General features: G+C 45.7%; 1 protein-coding gene across 1 annotated transcript in view; it reads left to right on the plus strand.

Annotated features, from left to right (window-relative positions):
* Positions 1–24,348, plus strand: part of IGSF9 (immunoglobulin superfamily member 9) — a 145,988-nt gene that overhangs the window by 52,404 nt on the left and 69,236 nt on the right. The window contains 1 exon segment of the mRNA XM_077464122.1: positions 18,697–18,849. Within this exon segment, the coding sequence (XP_077320248.1) occupies positions 18,697–18,849 (153 nt within the window).

Here is a 24,348-nt window from a genome sequence, read left to right on the forward strand (position 1 = left end):
TAATCCCACAAGGACTCGAAATTTGAGGCTCCACCAACTGGACAGTGGCTTCTTCCTCTTGACCACAAATTGGAAGATTTAATGTAATTTTCATTTTTATTTTTAAATCTGCAGCTTCAATTAAAATAATACTTGTTGAACCTGCCACGAAGGACCTTGCCCAAACATTTCCTGTTATAGGGTGGCAACAATTGTCGGTCTACCAATTGTGCTTCTGTGTTGTCACCCGGGCTTCCGATAGAGACTACAAGTGTTCGCTCCAGGATCGTCCTCCATAATGGGAACAGCATGCAGTAGTTTGGTCGTGCCGGGTCAGGCGGTGACAGAGTGCCTTTCCTGACCAGACCAAACTGAGTCTCTAACTTCTTCCAATAAATTCTCTGTTCTTTTGTGAGGCTGTAAAAACTGCTTGGATATCTGGCTGTGTCAATAGTCGAGGTTGTAAAAGTCACAGTGGGGGCGCCGCGTCCTCGCCTGAATTCTCAGGCCTTCTGTGTGTGTCAAACTATTTGGCAGCCGTTGCTGGTGGTGTGCCAGGCTCTACAGCGCTGTGGAGTTGTGTAAGGTCGCTGGGGGAACGCTTAAGTCTCAAAGGGTTTATCCAACCAAAGAGCCAGATACTGGGCTGAAAGGTGGATATAGGAATGTCTTACCTGTCAAAGTATTACACACTGTTAGAACCCATTCCAGCTTTCCTATATGGCTGTGGCACATTACCACTGTCCTGCCTCCAGCCTGGTCTTTGGACTACTGGTGAACATCCCATTACGAGGGGTTCCCACCAACCCCGTGCTGAGTTTTAGGGTCTGAACACATGTGTCCATTATAGGAGTTCCCACCATTCCTGGACTGAGCTCCTGGTTCTGCACACCTGCTGTGCCCATTATGAGAGGTTCCCACCATCCCTGAGCTGAGTTCTCAGGTCTTTACACCTGCTGTGCCCATTATGAGGGGTTCCCACCAACCCTGTGCTGAGTTCCCGGATCTGTACACCTGCTGTGCCCATTATGAGGGACTCTTACCATCCTTGTACTGAGTTCCTGGGTCTGTAAACCTGTGGTGCCCATTATGACGGGTTCCTACCATCCTTGCGCTGAGTTCCTGGGTCTATACACCTTCTGTGTCCTATATGAGGGACTCTTACCATCTTTGTGCTGACACTGCTGAGTACCCAGGTCTGTAAACCTGCTGTGTCCATTTTGAGGGGTTCCTTCCATCCCCATGCTGAATTCCTAGGTCTGTACACCTGTCATGCCCATTATGAGGGGTTCCCACCATCCCTGCGCAGAGTTCCTGAGCCTCTACACCTGCTTTTCCCATTGAGAGGAGTTCCCACAAACCTTGTGCTGAGTTCCTGGGTCTGTACAGGTGCTGTGCTTATGAGGTCTTCCACCATCCCTGTGCTGAGTCCCTGGGTCTATACACCACCTGTGCTCATGAGGGAGTTCTCACCATCCCTGGGGTGAGTTCCTGGGACTGTACACCTGCTGTGCCCATTATTAGGGGTTCCCACCATTCCTGTGCTGAGTTTTCGAGTCTGTACACCTGCTGTGCCCAATAGGAGGGGTTCCCACCATCCCTATTCTAAGTTCCCAGGTCTCTACACCTGCTGTGCCCAATAGGAGGGGTTCCCACCATCCATGTTGGATTTTCTATTTATTTTATAATATGAAGAATGTAACCGGCAGAGCTGGAACACCAAATAGTGGACAAGAACAGAGCCAGGAATTATGGCTGTGATCTAAATCGTATATAATAATAATAATAATATCCCATTGTTGGAGACATAGGCCAAGGACTGGCTCAGCCCACCAGTTCTGGACACCAGTCCTCAGGAAGGATGTACTGGAAATGGAGCGCATACAAAGAAGGGCAACAAAGCTAATAAAGGGTCTGGAGGACATTAGTTATGAGGAAAGGTTGTGAGCTCTGAACTTATTCTCTCTGGAGAAGAGACACTTGAGAGGGGATATGATTTCAATTTACAAATGCCGTACTGGTGACCCCACAATAGGGATACAAATTGTTTGCAGAAGGGAGTTTAACAAGACTCGTGGCCACTCATTAAAATTAGAAGAAAAGAGGTTCAACCTTAAACTACGTAGAGGGTTCTTTACTGTAAGAGTGGCCAGGATGTGGAATTCCCTTCCACAGGCGGTGGTCTCAGCAGGGGGGGCATGGATAGTTTTAAAAAAAACGATTAGATAAGCACCTGAACGACTGCAACATACAGGGATATACAATGTAATACTGACATATAATCACACATGTAGGTTGGACTTGATGGTCTTTTTAAGCCTCACCTACTATGTAACTATATATGTAAGGATCTAGGGCTGCAACTAAAAATTATTTTCATAATCGATTAGTTGACTGATTTATTGTTTCGATTAATCGGTTAATAGCCTTAAAAAAAAGTGTGGTGTATAATTTAGTTAATATGTAAAGTTTAAAAAAAAAAAAAAAAAAAAAAAAAAAAAAAAGGCAACTTATTCTTAAATATCTCTGTATGCAGTGGTAAATATAAATAAACAACTATATGGTTAGGGAGCGAAATATCTGATCCACTCTGAAAATGACAGAAGAGATATACTGTATATATTAGGGGGGATATATACTATTAGAGGAGATATACCGTATATACTATTGAAGATATACTATATATACTATTAGAGGATATATACTGTATATACTATTAGGAGAGATATACTGTAAATACTATTGTAGGCTATATACTGTATATACTTTTAGAGGAGAGATACTGTATATACTATTAGAGGAGAGATATACTGCATATACTATTAGAGGAGAGATATACTGTATATACCATCAGAAGAGATATATAATGTTAGAGGAGAGATATAGTGCATATAATATTAGAGGAGAGATATAGTGCATATAATATTAGAGGAGGGATATAGTGTATATACTATTAGAGGAGAGATAAACTGTATATACCATTAGAAAAGATATACTGTATATACCATCAGAAGAGATATATATATATAATATTAGAGGAGAGATATAGTGTATATACTATTAGAGGAGAGATATACTGCATATACTATTTGCGGGGATATACTGTATATACCATTAGAGGAGAGATAAACTGTATATACCATTAGAAAAGATATACTGTATATACCATCAGAAGAGATATATACTATTAGAGGAGAGATATAGTGTATATACTATTAGAGGAGAGATATAGTGTATATACTATTAGAGGAGAGATATACTGCATTTACCATTAGAGGAGAGATAAACTATATATACCATTAGAAAAGATATACTGTATATACCATCAGAAGAGATATATAATATTAGAGGAGAGATATAGTGTATATACTATTAGAGGAGAGATATACTGCATATACTATTAGCGGGGATATTCTGTATATACCATTAGAGGAGAGATAAACTGTATATACCATTAGAAAAGATATACTGTATATACCATCAGAAGAGATATAGTGTATATACTATTAGAGGAGAGATATAGTGTATATACTATTAGAGGAGAGATGTAGTGTATATACTATTAGAGGAGAGATATACTGCATATACTATTAGCGGGGATATACTGTATATACCATTAGAGGAGAGATAAACTGTATATACCATTAGAAAAGATATACTGTATATACCATCAGAAGAGATATATACTATTAGAGGAGAGATATAGTGTATATACTATTAAAGGGTCAATCTGGTAAATATCATTAGACTCATTAACTTTAACCCCATTTTGTTACTGGCCGATTAATCGATTATGAAAATAGTAATCGATTAATTTTATAATCGATTAGTTGTCGATTAATCGATTCATTGTTTCAGCCCTATAAGGATCCACTTGTAACTAAAATATAATTATTTTTTTTGGTGGAGTGAACCCTTTAACTAAGTGGTTTTTAATTTGGCATTTCCCATTTTTGGGACCATAGCTTTCTGTAGGAACTCACGATTGTGTCTTTTACACTTGAAGCCTCAACGGTCCTCTCGTTTCTCTGTCTGACATCATGCCGGTTGTGGTGGGAGGCATTTTTTTGCTTAAACAAATTTTGGTTTCCGGAAGGTGTCCCTCTTTTTCCTGTCTCGGTGAAGGGATGTTCCCTGCTACGTTGATATAGAGATTGGCGTAGCTCAGAGGGCACAGATCCCAGCGCGGGATGAAGACCCAATCGCTAAAAACCTCATAAAAGCTTTAATAAGCCCTTCCAGCATTTTTCAATCTGCAGCATATACAGTATTTGTTCAGGCATTTCCTGTTATGGGGTTACATGCGATTAGCGTCTTCGACAGATGATTTGTCTCCAGGGTCTGGATCTACTCCCCTACAAGCCGGGCGCTGCAGCACCCAGGGTTTATAGACCTATAGCAGTGGTCTCCGAACAGGGCCCTTTGTTTACTTTATCAGTCCCTTGATGTGGCACAATTCCTCCCATTGACACCAATAATGGGGCACTAGTCCTCCCACTGATACCAATGATGGGGAACTATTCCTCCCACTGATACCAATGATGGGACACTATTCCTCCCACTGACCCCAATGATGGGACACTATTCCTCCCACTGATACCAATGATGGGACACTATTCCTCCCACTGACCCCAATGATGGGACACTATTCCTCCCACTGACACCAATGATGGGACACTATTCCTCCCACTGATACCATTGATGGGGCACTATTCCTCCCACTGACACCAATGATGGGGCACTATTCCTCCCACTGACACCAATGATGGGGCACTATTCCTCCCACTGATACCAATGATGGGACACTATTCCTCCCACTGATACCAATGATGGGGCACTATTCCTCCCACTGACACCAATGATGGGGCACTATTCCTCCCACTGACACCAATGATGGGGCACTATTCCTCCCACTGATACCAATGATGGGACACTATTCCTCCCACTGACACCAATGATGGGGCACTATTCCTCCCACTGACACCAATGATGGGGCACTATTCCTCCCACTGATACCAATGATGGGGCACTATTCCTCCCACTGATACCAATGATGGGGCACTATTCCTCCCACTGATACCAATGATGGGGCACTATTCCTCCCACTGACACCAGTGATGGGGCATTATTCCTCCCACTGACACCAATGATGGGGAACTATTCCTCTCACTGACACCAAAGATATGGCGCTATTCTTCCCCCTAATACCAAAGATGCATTTTTTTACTCCCACTGATGCCATAATAATTTCTGCCCCCACTGGCCAGTTGCCCCCCCTCTAAAATCTAAAGCCCTGTACACTGGCCCTTTTGAGAAAGTTTGGAGTCTCCTGGCATAGAGCATAATGTCTAAAGGAAAGAGGCCCAACTTATGGTCTTGCAGACAGACCCATTGCATTGACAGAACACACCTCATCCATGATTGAGTGAGTGCCCCATGTGGCTATAAATGTTGGGGTATTGTTGCCAGATCATGCCCAATTTCTGGCTAGTCCCACCCATATCGCACAACACTTTTTGTAGGTAGTCCCACCCAGATCGTGACCACTTCCTGGGTGGCGGGAACTGCTCACTCATGGCCACGATAACCCTAAGTAATACCCTTTTCGGAGGTTATGCGCATGCTCAGAAACCCAAAAGCGATGCTGCAATCCCGGACACAGCCCAGGACGCAACATCATGGGGCGGAGCAAACGGATGTTGGGGCTGGCATGTCCAGGACTGTTGGCATCTATTCACCTGCTGACCCTGGTTGTAGCTTAAAATGGCCTTGCCAACACACATTGGGCTGTAGCAAAATAAAGCTCACCCAGCTAGGGTTTGGTCTACCTCCACGTCACGTCCCTAATGTGTACAATCCTGATGGAGCGCCAAGGGTAAGGGGTCCACCGTGCACTATGCCCATGTGGCTGGGATATTTTCCTGACGCTCATTCGCCACTTTATGAACGGTAAAATGTCTTGTTTGAATATAACTAACCACTCCCGACTCTATCATTGCAGTTGTCCCGACTTCTTTTTTTTTTTTTTTTTTTTCAATCCAACGATCGTTCCCGTCTTCCACGGCTCATCCTTTATTTTTTTTTTTTCTTTTATAAAAGGTAAAAAGGGTCATATAGATAATAGAAGCCTTTCATCCCTTTCAAAGAAAAAAAAAAAGGGAGCATTGTCCTCGCGGCGTGGTTGCACAGCAGGCGTCCCCGGGGAATAAAGGGTTAAGGACGCCTGGTGAAGAGGCCGGGGGATTCCTGCGCTTCGCATCTTTTGAAAGTTTTTCAAAAGTTTGAAAAATGCTCTTCACTTTCATCCTTCCTTCTCACCCCCCCCCCCCCCCCCCATGGTAATCCTCCCGCACCCTCCTCCCTCCTGCCCCTATCTGTCATTATTCCGCCCCCCCCCCCACCCTCATATTCATGTCCTCATTCATCCTCTCATGGGGGGATGATGGATCCGCAGTGAGGGAGCCGTATTCTGGGTGATGGGCGTTCGCTTCAAAAGCCAATCGCTTGCAAAAGTTCCATTTTAAACTTTTGGGGGCTGGACGCACGTGGTCGATATTTTTTATTTATTTTTTTTGCAATCACGCGGCGAATTGCCAGAGATTTATTGCTGTGAAATCGCTACATACAAAGTTGCATAAAATATCAAATAGGTTCACACACCCGGAGCAAAGTCTTATCGTTAGCGATGAATCCATGCTACGTGCTGCGTTCAATTGCAGCAGCCAATCAATCGATGGTTGCTTAGCGGTTAGTCGCTATTTCCCTTTAGCAAAGATCTGCCTGGGTGCAGCTTAAAAAATGCACACACTGGAACGCTACTATAGACGTAAATGATCTTCCGTATGTTGTCAAAAGTATTGGGACACCTGCCTTTACATGAACTTTAGTGGCATCCCAGTCTTAGTCCGTAGGGTTCAATATTGAGTAGGTCCACCCTTTGCAGCTATAACAGCTTCAACTCTTCTGGGAAGGCCGTCCACAAGGTTTAGGAGTGTGTCTATGGGAATGTTTGACCGTTCTTACAGAAGTGCATTTGTGAGGTCAGGCACTGATGTTGGACAAAACGACCTCGCTCGCAGTCTTTACTCTAATTCATCCCAAAGGTGTTCTATCGGGTTGAGGTCAGGACTCTGTGCAGGCCAGTCAAGTTCCTCCACCCCAAACTCGCTGATCCACATCTTTATGGACCTTGCTCTGTGCACTGGTGCGCAGTCGTGTTGGAACAGGAAGGGGACATCCCCAAAGCGTTCTCGCAAAGTTGGGAGCATCAAACTGTCCAAAATGTCTTGGTATGCTGACGCCTTAAGAGCCGGTTCACACAGCGGGCGATGCGAGGCGACACGACTAGCCTCGCTCTCGCAAGTCGCCCCCGTTCTGTACAATGAAACCGTTCTGAGAGGAGCGACTTGAGTCGCTCCGACTCAGAAAAAAGGTTCCTGTACTACTTCTGGGCGACCTCGGGGCGACTTGCATTGACTTCTATACAGAAGTCATCTGCAAGTTGCCGCTGAGGTCGCGGCAGGTCGCGGCGAGGCAAGTCGGAGTCGCCTCGCCTCGCCTGCAGTGTGAACCGGCCCTAAGAGTTCCCTTCACTGGAACTAAGGGGCCGAGCCCAACCCCTGAAAAACAGTCAAGTTCCTCCACCCCAAACTCGCTCATCCATGTCTTTATGGACCTTGCTTTGTGCACTGGTGCGCAGTCATGTCTGAACAGGAAGGGGCCGTCCCCAAACTGTTCCCACAAAGTTGGGAGCATCAAATTGTCCAAAATGTCTTGGTATGCTGACGCCTTAAGAGTTCCCTTCACTGGAACTAAGGGGCCAAGCCCAACCCTTGGAAGACAACCCCACACCATAATCCCCCCCCCTCCACCAAATGATTTCTGTAGGGTTGAAGTCAGGACCTCCACGCCATCCATGCTCATCCATGTTTTTATGGAAAGAAGAACTGGAGGAGTCTCAGAGTGCCAGCCCCGGCCCACCTCCGTGGGAAACTTGGAAAGAAGAAAGAAATGGCCGCACATACAGAGCTCCGATTGCCTTTTATTGTTCACAGGAATAACAACAAATACACCAACAAATGGTCACTTGGACGCGTTTCACACATAGATCTTGTGCTTAATCATGATTAAGCACAAGATCTATGTGTGAAACACATCTACATGACCATTTGTTGGTGTATTTGGTGTTATTCCTGTGAACAATAAAAGGCAATCGGGAGTTCTGGATGTGCGGCCATTTCTTTCTTCTTTCCAAATTTCCCACGGAGGTGGGCCGGGGTAGGCACTCTGAGACTCCTCCAGTCTCTCATCACATACCTTGAGCAGCGATTCTTTTCTTGGTTACATGTCTTTATGGACCTTGCTTTGTGCACTGGTCCAAATCATTTGGTGGAGGGGGGGGATTATGATGGGTTGTCTTTCAGGGGTTGGGCTTGTCCCCTTAGTTCTAGTGAAGCGTAATGTTAAAGGGGTTGTAGAGGTTTGTATTTTATTTTCTAAATAGGTTCCTTTAAGCTAGTGCATTGTTGGTTCACTTACCTTTTCCTTCGATTTCCCTTCTAAATGTTTTTTTTTTCTTTGCTTTCTTTGTCTGAATTTCTCACTTCCTGTTCCTCCTCAGTAAGCTGTTCAGTAAGCTGTTCTGGCTGACTAAACACCATTCGGATGATGGTGTGAAGTTTACTGAGGAGAAACAGGAAGTGAGAAATTCAGACAAAGAAAAAAAACATTTAGATGGGAAATTGAAGGAAAAGGTAAGTGAACCAACAATGCACTAGCTTAAAGGAACCTATTTAGAAAATAAAAAACGAAGCTTTACAACCCCTTTAAGGCGTCAGCATACCAAGACATGTTGGACAATTTCATGCTCCCAACTTTGTGGGAACAGTTTGGGGATGGCCCCTTCCTGTTCCAACATGACTCCACACCAGTGCACAAAGCAAGGTCCATAAAGACATGGATGAAAGAATTTGGGGTGGAGGGACTTGACTGGCCTGCACCTCAACCCAATAGAACACCTTTGGGGTGGAGGAACTTGACTGGCCTGTACAGAGTCCTGACCTCAAGCCGATAGAACACCTTTGGGATGAATTAGAGCAGAGACTGCGAGCCAGGCCTTCTCGTCCAACATCAGTGCCTGACCTCACAAGGGGTCTTCTGGAAGAATGGTCAAACATTCCCATAGACACACTCCTAAACCTTGTGGACAGCCTTCCCAGAAGAGTTGAAGCTGTTATAGCTGCAAAGGGCGGAGCCAACTCAATACTGAACCCTACGGACTAAGACTGGGATGCCATTAAAGTTCATGTGCGTGTAAAGGCAGGCGTCCCAATACTTTTGAAAATATAGTGTAACTTTGAGCTTGAGGCGCATTCAAAACACTTTTTGACTTTTTTTATTTTTTTTTTTAAAGGAAAAACTGTGCTTTGTTAGGGGTAACTTGGTATGTCAGGAGGTGCGCGTTAAGGCGTAACGTAATTTTTTTGGGGGGATAATTTGGTATGTCAGGAGGCGCGCATTGCGCCTTAACGCCAACCTCCTGACATACCAAATGAACCCTAAAAAAAAAAACTAAAATGGGGTAAAGGAAAACAACAAGAAAATAGAAAACATTCAGAAGTACCGGTGAACCTGTCTGTGTAAGCGAGTCGGCACGTGATGGGGCATTGTAATCGGAGGGATGTACTGCGGCGGTCACGTGCGTCTACTATGGAAAAGACGTGCATTTGTGTCTCCTCTCCTCCTGATTAAAGGGATTTCCTTTCCGACCCCAAGTGACCTTGCCCGCATGCTGCCCGGAATTAAAAATGGGGACATTTAACGCCTTCCTTCCACTTCTGAATCGAACGGTTGTGTGTTTTTGGGGCGTTCGTGTACATCGTTTTTTTAAAGCGTTTTTGCACTTTGGGGTTTTTTGTTTTTTTTTATTAGCCAATGAAGAAAAATATCTTCTGTTTCATCATTTGTTGCTATGTTTTTATTTTTTTTTTTTAGCTTTTTCATCCGCTTTTATTATTATTATTATTATTATTTTATTTTAATTTTTTTTACTTTTTTTTTTGTTAAGGGTTAGGGGTTAATTTATTTATTATTTGTTTATAAACTTCTTTATGTATTTATTTTGTTAGGTTAGGGGTTAATATTAGGGTTAGGGTTTAGCAATAGAGTTAGGGGCTAATATTAGTGTTGGGGTTTAAAAGTTAGGGTTAGGGGGTTCATTTATTTACTTATTATTTATTTATTTTGTTGGGTTGGGGTAAATATTAGTGTTAGGTTTAAAGGGTAGGATTAGGGGTTTTATTATCATTATCATTTTTTAAATTAATTATTATTCATTATTCATTATAATTTTTTCAATTAATTAATATTTATTTTGTTGGGTTAGGGATAAATATTAGTGTTTAGGGTTTAAAGGGTAGGGTTAGGGGTTTTATTATCATTTTTTAAATTAATATTTATTTTGTTGTGTTAGGGTTTAAAGGGTAGGGTTAGGGGTTTTATTATCATTTTTTTAATTAATATTTATTTTGTTGGGTTAGGGATAAATATTAGTGTTGGGGTTTAAAGGGTAGGGCTAGGGGTTTTATTATCATTTTTTTTAATTAATATTTTTTGTTGGGTTAGGGATAAATATTAGTGTTAGGGTTTAAAGGGTAGGATTAGGGGTTTTATTATCATTATCATTATCACTTTTTTTAAATTATTATTCATTATCATTTTTTAAATTAATATTTATTTTGTTGGGTTAAGGATAAATATTAGTGTTAGGGTTTAAAGGGTAGGGTTAGGGGTTTTATTATAATTTTTTTAATTAATATTTATTTTGTTGGGTTAGGGATAAATATTAGGGTTAGGGGTTTTATTATCATTTTTTAAATTAATTAATATTTATTTTGTTGGGTTAGGGATAAATATTAGTGTTACCGTTTAAAGGGTAGGATTAGGGGTTTTATTATAATTTTTTTAATTAATTAATATTTATTTTGTTGGGTTAGGGATAAATATTAGTGTTGGGGTTTAAAGGGTAGGATTAGGGGTTTTATTATAATTTTTTAAAATTAATTAATATATATATATATTTTTTTTAGGTTAGGGGTTATTATTAGGTTTAAGTTTAAGTTTAAGCTTTAGTGTTTTTGTTTTTTTCTTACTTATTGTATTTATTTATTTGTTTACTTTATTATTATTAATTTATTAATATTTATTTTCATTGAATATGAGCAGAAAAATGCTCCAAAACTCGAGACAAACCCGGAAATGCTCAAAAACGCTCAAATCAAGCGTTTCCATGCATTTCTAGGGAACAAAAAAAAAAAGCTTCTAAATTCCACCATTCCGCCCGGTTCGAGCTCCAAAAAAGAAGCTCCAGAACTTTTTTGAGCTTCAGGCGACTTGCGGTGGTGATGTGAATCCTCTCCATAGAGAATAATTGATTTTTTTTTTCTCCTCCGGCATTCTGGAGCTTAGAGCTTCAAGCTACAAATGGGGCCTTATGGCCTTCGCGGCGTCCTGGCTCTTGGCTCTTGGCTCTTGGCTCCTTAGTTTTGTCCAAGTTTTTATGATCACCGGAACCCAATAAAACTTTTCCCGTCCTCCCACCGTTTTTTGCTCTGTTCGCATTTCAGTGTCCCGTGGTCGTAATACGCATTTTTATTTTGCATTTTGGATCCTTTTGGTTTTGTTTTTTGCTAATTAATTTTTATCGGCACAAAAGCCGGTGAGTTTTGCACGCTGTACCAATTGCCCCGATGCTTTTAGATAATCCATAATTTGGTTGCCTTCAAGGGTCCAATAGAGGTTGACCTACATGGATTGAATGGATGGCCCCCCTCACTGAAAATAAGGGTGGGTCCAATTTCTGAATCCTGGAAAGGGTGCCGAATCTTGATTCACCCAACTGTCCGTTTTGACCGTTTTTTCCGGAGTCCACCTGCCATCCCTCAGCAGTAGAAGGGTTAAGAAAGGACTGTGGTGCCTTCCTTTCGAAATCTGTACCTTTTTTGTTTTGAAATGCGGCTAATGCTTCTCGTGCGTAAGCCCATGTGTGCCTGTGTGTGCATCTATCCCGGGCTTAGGAGACTCTGAGGTCTTAGCCAATTGAAATTTGGCTAATGTCTCTGTGATCGGATCAGCCTACTGATAATAGCACTGGGCAATTAAGGAGATTGAATCTTCTGGCCCTGCTCTTATCTCTCCCATCCCTTCCTCCTCCTCCTCCTCCTCCTCCTCCTCCTCCTCCATCGCTGCAGCTGCTGCTTGGGGAAAACTCAACCTGAAAACACAAGTCGTAAGTGGTGTCGGCAAGTTGAGTGCTCCAATCATTGTCTGGGCCGGAGAAGAGGTCAGAAGGTCCCACCCCTTAACGCTAGCAATAACGTCAAACGATCAGTCGTTGGCTTGATCATTTCAAAGAAATGATACAACGAAGGAAAAATAGTATTGACATATAGGCCAAGGGACCAGGAGCCTCTGACTAGTGCTGGCCTCCATCTCATTGGGCCTCTGTGTCTCCATAAAATATTATGGGTGAGCCCTTTAAATTGGAGTAAATGGTGTAGGCCAGTCCTGGTGTCTCTGGTCGCCGCCACACCAGTCCCGGTGTCTCTGGTCGCCGCCACACCAGTCCCGGTGTCTCTGGTCGCCGCCACACCAGTCCCGGTGTCTCTGGTCGCCGCCACACCAGTCCCGGTGTCTCTGGTCGCCCCCACACCAGTCCCGGTGTCTCTGGTCGCCGCCACACCAGTCCCGGTGTCTCTGGTCGCCCCCACACCGGTCCCGGTGTCTCTGGTCGCCCCCACACCAGTCCCGGTGTCTCTGGTCGCCGCCACACCAGTCCCGGTGTCTCTGGTCGCCGCCACACCAGTCCCGGTGTCTCTGGTCGCCGCCACACCAGTCCCGGTGTCTCTGGTCGCCGCCACACCAGTCCCGGTGTCTCTGGTCGCCGCCACACCAGTCCCGGTGTCTCTGGTCGCCGCCACACCAGTCCCGGTGTCTCTGGTCGCCGCCACACCAGTCCCGGTTTCTCTGGTCGCCCCCACACCAGTCCCGGTGTCTCTGGTCGCCCCCACACCAGTCCCGGTGTCTCTGGTCGCCCCCACACCAGTCCCGGTGTCTGTGGTCGCCCCCACACCAGTCCCAGTGTCTGTGGTCACCCCCACACCAGTCCCAGTGTCTGTGGTCACCCCCACACCAGTCCCAGTGTCTGTGGTCACCCCCACACCAGTCCCAGTGTCTGTGGTCACCCCCGCACCAGTCCCAGTGTTTCTGGTCACCCCCCATACCCAGTCCCAGTGTTTCTGGTCACCCCCCATACCCAGTCCCAGTGTTTCTGGTCACCCCCCATACCCAGTCCCAGTGTTTCTGGTCACCCCCACACCCAGTCCCAGTGTTTCTGCTCACCCCCATACCCAGTGTTTCTGGTCACCCCCATACCCAGTGTTTCTGGTCACCCCCACACCAGTCCCAGTGTCTCAGAACCCCCCCCCCCCCCCCCCACACCAGTCCCAGTGTCTCTGATGATTGGCGGTGATCAGAGACACTTGGACTGGTGTGGCTGTGTGGGTCAAAAAACAGACAAAAAGCAGACAAACAGATAAAAAGCTGACAAAAAAAGCAGACACATAGCTTGCCGATGCTGTTTATTAAAAAAATTTAAGGGACTCACCCATAAACTTTCATGGAGATGCAGAGGCATCACGACACATTTGACAGCAATGATCAGGCTCCTGGTCAATTCTGCAATTGTGCCAATACTATTTTTCCTTCCTTGGGTTGTATGGTTTGAAATGATCAAGCCAATGATCCATGGTTTGGGGTTGAAGCTACAGTTAGCAGGGTGGAACCTTCTGGTACTTCCATGGGCCTGGACAAACTGACCCCACTTATGGTCATTTTAAGGGCTCATCCATAATGCTTTGTGTTTATTGGAGGGGCAGAGGCTCCATAAGACGTAAGATGGCACTGGCCAGGCTCCTGGTGAGTTTGGCTCTTACAATTTTTCTTTTATTATATTGTTTGTAGTGTGATCAAGCCAACAATGGATCATTTAGCATTATGGAAAGAGTAAGGTAGGGGTTTGGACCTTCTGAGACCTTCTAGGATCAAACCGAAATTGTCCCATTTGGCTTGCCCACATACGGCAACTTTAAGGGCACATCATGTTTTGTGATTAACAAAGAGGCAGAGGCTCCTTGAGACGTAAGACGGCATTGGTCAGGCTCCTGGTCAATACGGCCATTGTGCCAACGTAGTTTATTCGCAATGATCAAGCCAACAACAACAACAACCCAACTCTTGTTGGTGTGATCATTTCTAACAAAGCATACGATGAAGGTAAAATTGTATCGGCACGACCGGTGAATTGACCAAGAGACTGACCAGCCTTTCCATTAAACATGAAGCATTATGGATGATTCCTTCAAATTGCCATAAGTGGTGCCAGCAAGCCACGTGGGGCAGTTTTCGTCTGGGTCCAAGGAAGGGTCAGAAGATTCCAATCTTCTAAATTACAGCTCCGAAATGGTATTGGCACAAAGGCCGAACTGTCCTGGTGCCATCTTCGGTTTCATGGAGCCTCTACGTCTCCATGAAAGGTTATGGAAGAGCCCCTTAAATTGGCGTAAGTAAGCTGCGTACACCAATTTTTCTCTGGGCCCAAGAAAAGGTCAAAGTCCCACCACCTAACTGTAGCCGTGATGCCAAATGATTGATACTTGCTTTGATCGTTCCAAAACAAACCATACCATGAAAGAAAAATTTGTATTGAAGTGCCGACCAAACTGACCAGGAGCCTGACCAGCGCCGCAAGTCTTAAGTCTCATGGAGCCTCCGTCAATCACAAAGCATTATGGACGAGCCCTTTAAATTGACCTCTGACCTCCCTCTGACTCCATTAAGCTCCATTTACATGACCCTATGACCTTTTTTAAAAAGGCGGCTGGAAGGGAACTTTTTGTATTCGCTAACCTTGAGGGTCTGTCTGTCTTATTTTCTGGTTGGGTTAAGCCGGGTGTTGACAGATCCTTCCTGGTGTTTGGGGGGCCTGCTGAGCGCTCACGTGTCCCTCTGAGTATAATGTAGAAGCCATAAAAGCAAAACGCGATATTTTATTTTACTAAAAGTTTTTATTTTACGAATCGGCTTAATTTACAGCAGTAGAGTTTTATATACAAAAAAAAAAAAAAAGTCGGCACACAAAAAATAATTGGATAGGTGTTCCCTCATACAGACGTTGGCGGTTCCTGGGCAGGTGTGAGGTTCTATGAGGTGCCCATAGAGGAGAGCGGGGAAAGGTCTTGTCTGAGGTTTATGAATAGTGATTGATGGGAGAGATGACCGGTGTTTTGCTCCTATACCACAGTAACAGGTTCACTTTAAGGCCGTGGTTTTGGTAAAAGGGTGTCGGCTACAAGGGCTAAGGCCAATTCTTCTGTCTGCTCTCCAGTGTACTGCACACAGGACATAAACACCAAGAATGTATACAGCATTGATTGTACACAGCACAGAGCACACATAGCATAGAGTGGACAGAGCACACATGGCATAGAGTGGACAGAGCACACATGGCATAGGGCACACACCATAGGATTTACACAGCATACAAATGTACCATTCACAGAGCACACACAACATAGCGTGTACCCAGCACAGAGCGTACCACAGAGCGTACCCAGCGCAGAGCACACAGAGCGTACACCGCTCAGAGAACGTCCCCAGCTCAGAGAGCGCACACAGCACATACAGTGTACAGAGCACACACAGCGTACAGAGCACACAGCGTACAGAGCACACAGCGTACAGAGCACACAGCGTACAGAGCACACACTGCACACAGCGTACAGAGCACACAGTGTACAGAGCTCACACTGCACACAGTGTACAGAACTCACACCACACACAGTGTGCAGAGCACACACAGTGCACAGTGTGCAGAGCACACACAGTGCACAGTGTGCAGAGCACACACAGTGCACAGTGTGCAGAGCACACACAGTGTACAGTGTGCAGGGCACACACACACAGCACACAGTGTACAGTGTGCAGAGCACACACACACAGCACACAGTGTACAGTGTGCAGAGCACACACACACAGCACACAGTGTACAATGTGCAGAGCACACACACACAGCACACAGTGTACAATGTGCAGAGCACACACACACAGCACACAGTGTACAGAGCACACACAGCGAACAGTGTACAGAGCACACACAGCGAACAGTGTGCAGAGCACACACACAGCACACAGTGTGCAGAGCACACACACAGCACACAGTGTGCAGAGCACACACACACACGGCACACAGTGTACAGAGCACACACACACACGGCACACAGTGTACAGAGCACACACACACACGGCACACAGTGTGCAGAGCACACACACACAGCACACAGTGTACAGAGCACACACAGTGTGCAGAGCACACACACACAGCACACAGTGTGCAGAGCACACACACAGAATACAGTGTACAGAGCACACACAGTGTACAGAGCACACACAGCATACAGTGTACAGAGCACACACAGTGTACAGAGCACGCACTGACTGAAAAATGGGGATCAGAATCGGTGACCCTAAATGCTCGGCTTCTCAGGGTCAGCCAGTCCTGACGCTTCCCAGATTTCTGATTCGGCATCCCATCTGGAACACTTTTTTCCATCGAATTTCTCTTCTGTCATTCCATAAAAGGCGCCTTCTATCTCCGGAGACTTCCTCGGGACACATTCCCATGTCAGCCGGCGTCCCCTCCTGAATCCAATAATCCGGGGGACACTTCCCAGGCTCAGCCGCCCCTCACCCTTCCATTGACCCCCCCCCCAGAAGTCTTCTTCTGTAACAATAAGAGGTTCTTTTTATTAGCATCATATTTACAGCGGGGATCTACTGGGACATGGGATGTAAAGGGGAACTCTAACTTTTTGAAATGCTTTCAGATATACAAGAAATTATGAATATATTAATGGAAAAAAATGAAGCAGGGACTTATGAATCTGTAATGGGAATAAGCGTACCAATCAGCATTCTTGTATCTGAAGATCTTGCTTCTACTTGTAGGTTGGAATTGTATAGGTATGCCGGGGCAGCCATGATGGCTCATTACATATTCCAGCTGTGATTCTTCCCTTCCAATGCTGAGCTGTGGTTGTTCTCCACTCCTCGTCTACCAGACCGGGGCTGTATGGGGAATACAGTGCCTTGAAAAAGTATTCATACCCCATTGACATTTTCCACATTTTGTCACATTACAACCAAAAACGTAAAATGTATTTTATTGGGATTTTATGAGATAGACCAACACAGAGTGGCTCATAATTGTGAAGTGGAAGGAAAATGGTAAATGGTTTTCAACATTTTTATATAGATAAATATGTGAAAAGTGGGTAGGGGGGTACATTTGTATGGCACCCCCTTTACTCTGATACCCCTAACTACAATTTAGTGGAACCAATTGCCTTCAGAAGTCACCTAATTAGTAAATAGAGTCCACCTGTGTGTAATTTAATCTCAGTATAAATACAGCTGTTCTGGGAAGCCCTCGGATGTTTGTTAGAGAACCTTGGTGAACAAACGGCATCATGAAGGCCAAGGAACACACCAGACAGGTCAGGGATGAAGTTGTGGAGAAGTATAAAGCAGGGTTAGGTTATAAAAAAATCTCCCAAGCTTTGATCATCTCACAGAGCTCTGTTCAATCCATCATTGGAAAATGGAAAGAGTATGGCACAACTGCCAACCTACCAAGACATGGCCGTCCACCTAAACGAAAAAAAGGAAGAAAAAAAAGAAGAAAAAAAGAGAGAAAAAAATAGGGGAAAAAAGAGAAAAAAATAAGAAAAAAAGAGGGAAAAGAGAAAAATAGAGAAAAAAAAGAAAAAAGAGAAAAAAAAAAGAAAAAAATAAGAAAAAAAAGAGAAAAAAAAGAGAGAAAAAAATAAGAAAAAAAGAGAGAAAAAAATAAGAAAAAAAGAGGGAAAAGAGAAAAATAGAGAAAAAAAAAAAAGAGAAAAAAAAAGAGAAAAAAGAGAAAAAAAGAGAAGAAAAAAAAAAGAAAAAATGGGAAAAAAAAGAGAAGAAAAGAGGAAAAAAAGAGAAAAAAAGAGAAAAAATAAGGAAAAAAATAAGGAAAAAATAAGGAAAAAATAAGGAAAAAAATAAGGAAAAAATGAGAAGAAAAAGAAGAAAAAAAAGAAGAAAAAAAGAGAAAAAATAGGAAAAAAAAAAGAAAAAGAGAGAAGAAAAGAGGAAAAAAAAGAGAGAAAAAAAGAGAAAAAATAAGAAAAAATAGGAAAAAAAAAAAGAGAAGAAAAGAGAAGAAAAGAGGAAAAAAAAAAGAAAAAAAGAAAAAATATATAAAAAAGGGAAAAAAATGTATAAAAAAAAAAGAGTTTGCCTTTAGAAGTATTGAAAATACACTCGTTGTTTTTGAAAAAGTTTTAGAACTGATCAAAAGTGAAAAAAAAAAGAAAACGAAAAAAAATAAGGGAAAAAATTATAATTTAAAAAAAAGAGAAAAGAGTTTGCCTTTAGAAGTATTGAAAATACTCTGATTGTTTTTGAAAAAAAAATTAGAACTGATCTGCTCACCACACAGCTCACAATCTGATTGTACAATCTCCTTTAGATGTCTGACACTGGTCCCCCCTGATTGGATAGATTCGGTGGATCCCTTCTACTCACATTGTATCTTTTTTCTCTTCCCGTCCTCGGCAGGCCGGACACGTATCGAGGAAGGCGCCTCTCTGCTCATAGACCAGCTGCGATCCGATGACCAGGGATGGTACGAGTGTAGGGTGCTGTTCCTGGACCGTCACCACGGAGACGAAGACTTCAAGAACGGGACGTGGATTCATCTGACTGTCAACTGTAAGTCCACCCCCCAAAAAAAACGGGAAAATCCAGACATTTATCCTCTGTGGGGGGGAAAACTATTTTTTTTAATGTTCCCGGTCATACACTGATTGAGGGTCTTGGGGGCGGGGGGCTCTTTTGGGGGAATGATCATTGAAGATCTGTCTAAAGCTGGCCATACATGATACAATCTGATTGTACAATCTCCTTTTAGATTTAGTAAAACGATATTATAAGAAGACAGGCCAGGCTCTTGCACTAGATAGCTGATGGGATATCTAAAGCAGATTGTAGAGTAAAGGAGTCTCCAATCTATGGCCGACTACAAGAATTTTTAATGTGCACAAATTGTGGATCGTGGTCAGCAGAGACTGGGTTCTGCTGATATAAGGCAGGCCTCTGATAGGGACTCTGATGCAAGGGGGGACTCTGATGTATGGCGGGACTCTGAGAGGGACCTTGACTTAAGGGCAGACTTTGGTGGGGGATCTGGTGTATGGGGAGACTTGATGGAGACCTTTGATATATGGGGGGACTCTGATGAATACCCTGATATATGGGGGCACGCTGATGGAGACCCTGATATAAGGGGGGACTCTGGAGACCCTGCTATAAAGGGGGACTCTGATGGAGACCCTGATATAAGGGGGGACTCTGATGGAGACCCTGATACAAGGGGGGACTCTGATGGAGACCCTGATACAAGGGGGGACTCTGATGGAGACCCTGATATATGGGGGGACTCTGATGGAGACCCTGATACAAGGGGGGACTCTGATGGAGACCCTGATACAAGGGGGGACTCTGATGGAGACCCTGCTATAAAGGGGGACTCTGATGGAGACCCTGATACAAGGGGGGACTCTGATGGAGACCCTGATACAAGGGGGGACTCTGATGGAGACCCTGATACATGGGGGGACTCTGATGGAGACCCTGATACATGGGGGGACTCTGATGGAGACCCTGATACATGGGGGGACTCTGATGGAGACCCTGATACAAGGGGGGACTCTGATGGAGACCCTGCTATAAAGGGGGACTCTGATGGAGACCCTGATACAAGGGGGGACTCTGATGGAGACCCTGATACAAGGGGGGACTCTGATGGAGACCCTGATACATGGGGGGACTCTGATGGAGACCCTGATACATGGGGGGACTCTGATGGAGACCCTGATACAAGGGGGGACTCTGATGGAGACCCTGATACATGGGGAGACTCTGGAGACCCATATATATGGGGGGCTCTGATGAATACCCTGATATATGGGGGGGGCTCTGATGGAGACCCTGATATATGGAGGTATTCTGATAGTGACTTTTATGTCCCCCTACATCAATACCCCGTGGGCCCCATGTGGTGGGAGATGTAATGTGGCCCCCGGTTGGGGTCAATGACGGATCCTCGATGGGCACAGATGGAGGTCAGCAGAGGCAGCCTCTAGTCTCTGCTATCTGAAGGAGATTGTACAATCGGATTGTATGGTGTGTGGCCAGACAAGCTTCCTAATACCAAAAGATTGTTTGTTGGAGGAATGGGCAGAGATCTGTGTGTGCCCATCCTTTGTCAGGGTGTCAGGCACTGGCATGTAAGTGTTGGGGGTACTATAGATTGGGGGCCGCTGCCAACCAGACTGAACGAGGGTCTTGTCTGTGCCCAGCCGATGGCGGTGCCAGCACCCCGAGAGCCCAGAGAGTTTTATATTAGCTCATTGATGGGTAAAACCAAACCACCCAGGATTCTGAATATAGAAATGATTACTGGTGAACTGTGCCAACGTACTGTGTGTGCTCTGTGCTGAGTGTGCTGTGTGTGCTCTGTGCTGAGTGTGCTGTGTGTGCTCTGTGCTGAGTGTGCCGCGTGTGCTCTGTGCTGAGTGTGCCGCGTGTGCTCTGTGCTGAGTGTGCTGTGTGTGCTCTGTGCTGAGTGTGCTGTGTGTGCTCTGTGCTGAGTGTACTGTGTGTGCTCTGTGCTGAGTGTGCTGTGTGTGCTCTGTGCTGAGTGTGCTGTGTGTGCTCTGTGCTGAGTGTGCTGTGTGTGCTCTGTGCTGAGTGTGCCGCGTGTGCTCTGTGCTGAGTGTGCCGCGTGTGCTCTGTGCTGAGTGTGCCGTGTGTGCTCTGTGCTGAGTGTGCTGTGTGTGCTCTGTGCTCCTCCAATGGTGTGCGGTGATATCTGGCCTGACTATAGGTTATGGCAGGCGCGTCCCGTGTGACCGGCGGGGATTATCGTCTCTCCTGCTGTGTTCTGACGTGTTCCATTCATACAGCGAACCCTCATCAGGGGCCCCGAGGAGCCGACACCGACCTCATTGCAGCGTCTAATCCTGGACGTGGGGGGGGGGTCTTAGGAGGACAGCAGGGGGCGCTCCCGGCACCTACCCCCTCATTTACCTCCCCCCCCTCTTCTGTCACATCGAATGAAAAGCTCTCCTTCCCGCACACTAATTGGGATCAGTAATGAGGCTCCCGGTGACCTCTGACCCCTGAGCACGCAATCCCCCCCCCCCTCCCCCACCCAAAAAAAGGAGTCTTCGCTGATTGGCACTTTGAGCCCCCCTGCAGACCTCCTGATTGGTGGTAGATTTCCTGGCCCTGTTGGCATTCAGTGCGTCGCTCTCGCAATTGGCTGACGCAGGTTCACCGCAAAAAAAGATTTCCTGCAATAAAAAAAAAAGGAATGCGGGAAAATAGTTTTTATGCGAATCCAAAACGACGGCCCCTGATTGGCTGGTGAAGTGAAGAGGAAACTTCCTGAAAATAAAGGGACAGAAGAAAACACTGAGAGGTTCATGAAGTCATCTGATACAGAGACTGTGCGACCGACCCCTCCCCCCCTCCCTCACCGACCCCCCCCCCCCCCACCAACCGATCCCCCCTCACCGACCGACCTCCCCCCCCCCCTCACCGACCGACCTCCCCCCCCCCTCACTGACCGACCTCCCCCCCCCCTCACTGACCGACCTCCCCCACCAACCGACCCCCCCCCCTCACTAACCGACCCCTCACCGATCAACCGACCTACCCCACCGACCGCCCCCTCACCGGTCGCCCCCTCCCTTACCAACCGACCTACCCCACCAACCGATCCCCCCCCCCTCAGGAGTCCCCCCTTACACCGGGGTCCCCATCGGAGTCCCCCCTTACACCGGGGTCCCCATCGGAGTCCCCCCTTACACCGGGGTCCCCATCGGATTCCCCCCTTACACCGGGGTCCCCATCGGAGTCCCCCCTTACACCAGTACAGACTGTAGGTAGCCTCTGTGGACCATAATCCTCAGTCTGTGCACATTGGGGATATGCTGGATGAATTCTTGTAATAGTTTGGGACTCCTGCACCTCACAATCTGATTGGACAATCTGCTATCGGCTATGCAGTGCGAGGGCCGGTCTGGATACAGTAGGTGTGTCCTTAATATTACACAGCTTTGATTAATTATAAAGGTTCCTCCCACCAGCCACGATCTGCCTGCATTGCATAGAGAAGCACAGAGAACCAGTGATGACATCACAGAGATTAAAATAATGTCATGGAAACGGAGAGGTTTTATTAGAAAAGAATGTCATTATCGCATTGGTGGGGGGGGAGGGGGATATAAAATAGAAGCAGATTACATTGTAACTTTGTAGCACATTGTATTTCATGTGATGATCGGGGCGGAGCTCCTCCCTCCAATGTCTACGATCCGCCTCTGTGCAAACACTTGTCCACCGAGGAAGCCACGCCCCCAGCACTGACACCTGTTAACCCTTTCCAGGATGCAGACTCCGGTGGTGTTGGAGAGACAACCAGCCCACCAATAGGAGGGTTCTCATCTCCTTCCATGTCTGTAATTATCAAGCAGCGGCCGGCGCCCCCCTCAGGGGTGGGAGGTTCTGTGCTGGGGGGGTGGGAAACTTTTCATGTAGTTTCATTCTTTACATTCCTAACCCAGACATAAAACATCGCTCTCCGAAAATCACAGCCAAAAAATTCTGACCGCGCCGGAGGGCTAAAAATGTTCTCCTCTCCTGAAATACTCTGCACCGCTGGAGGACTCTGCTCCTTCCTCTATAACTCTCCTCTCCTGAAATACTCTGCTCTGCTGGAGGACTCTGCTCCTTCCTCTATAACTCTCCTCTTCTGAAATACTCTGCTGGAGGACTCTGCTCCTTCCTCTATAACTCTCCTCTCCTGAAATACTCTACTCTGCTGGAGGACTCTGCTCCTTCCTCTATAACTCTCCTCTCCTGAAATACTCTGCTGGAGGACTCTGCTCCTTCCTCTATAACTCTCCTCTCCTGAAATACTCTGCTGGAGGACTCTGCTCCTTCCTCTATAACTCTCCTCTCCTGGAATACTCTGCCCTGTGCTGGAGGACTCTGCTCCTTCCTCTATAACTCTCCTCTCCCAAAATACTTTGCACTGCTGGAGGACTCTGCTCCTTCCTCTATAACTCTCCTCTCCTGAAATACTCTGCTGGAGGACTCTGCTCCTTCCTCTAATTCTCCTCTCCTGAAATACTCTGCACTGCTGGATGACTCTGCTCCTTCCTCTATAACTCTCCTCTCCTGAAATACTCTGCTGGAGGACTCTGCTCCTTCCTCTAATTCTCCTCTCCTGAAATACTCTGCACTGCTGGATGACTCTGCTCCTTCCTCTATAACTCTCCTCTCCTGAAATACTCTGCTGGAGGACTCTGCTCCTTCCTCTATAACTCTCCTCTCCTGAAATACTCTGCTGGAGGACTCTGCTCCTTCCTCTATAACTCTCCTCTCCTGAAATACTCTGCTGGAGGACTCTGCTCCTTCCTCTATAACTCTCCTCTCCTGAAATACTCTGCTCTGCTGGAGGACTCTGCTCCTTCCTCTATAACTCTCCTCTCCTGAAATACTCTGCCCTTCGCCTGAGGAATCTGCTCCTTCCTCTATAACTCTCCTCTCCTGAAATATTCTGCTGGAGGACTCTGCTTCTTCCTCTATAACTCTCCTCTCCTGAAATACTCTGCTCTGCCGGAGGTCTCTTCTCCGGTCCCGGCACCATAATAGACATAGACTCTTCTATGATGTGTACGGAAAGTGACTGGTTGGCTTTTCTATAGAAGGTAACATTGTAGTGAACAGACGCCGTCCCGGCACACAATGGCTCCGGCTCTCACCTATCAGGATTGCCCGGTTTGTCCGGCACGTTGGGGGTTCGGTTAGTTCCTCAAACACCATTGTTGGTTGACATCAGTTCTATGTTTCCGTCATCTCACATTTCTCTGTTTGCGATTAAACAATCCACCTGACTCCTGTCCATTATCAGGAACAAATGTTTGTAGAAAACCGCACCTTCCTACGTGAAGAAATGAGTAGAGCAGAAACCCTCCCATCCTCCCCTCGCCATTGTTCTTCAATAGAGTTGCATGAATTATGACATTGTTTGTTTGTTGTCCCCTGTGATGCTACATACTAGTCCACTTATTTGTAGCCCTTATGACAGGGGTGATTTTTGTCCGAAACGCGTTGGCACTATTTGATCCTTCAGTGTAA

Source organism: Lithobates pipiens, unplaced genomic scaffold, assembly GCF_037356315.1.
Source record: "Lithobates pipiens isolate NorthernLeopardFrog02 unplaced genomic scaffold, aLitPip1_a1.2 Scaffold_30, whole genome shotgun sequence".
Taxonomy (NCBI): domain Eukaryota; kingdom Metazoa; phylum Chordata; class Amphibia; order Anura; family Ranidae; genus Lithobates; species Lithobates pipiens.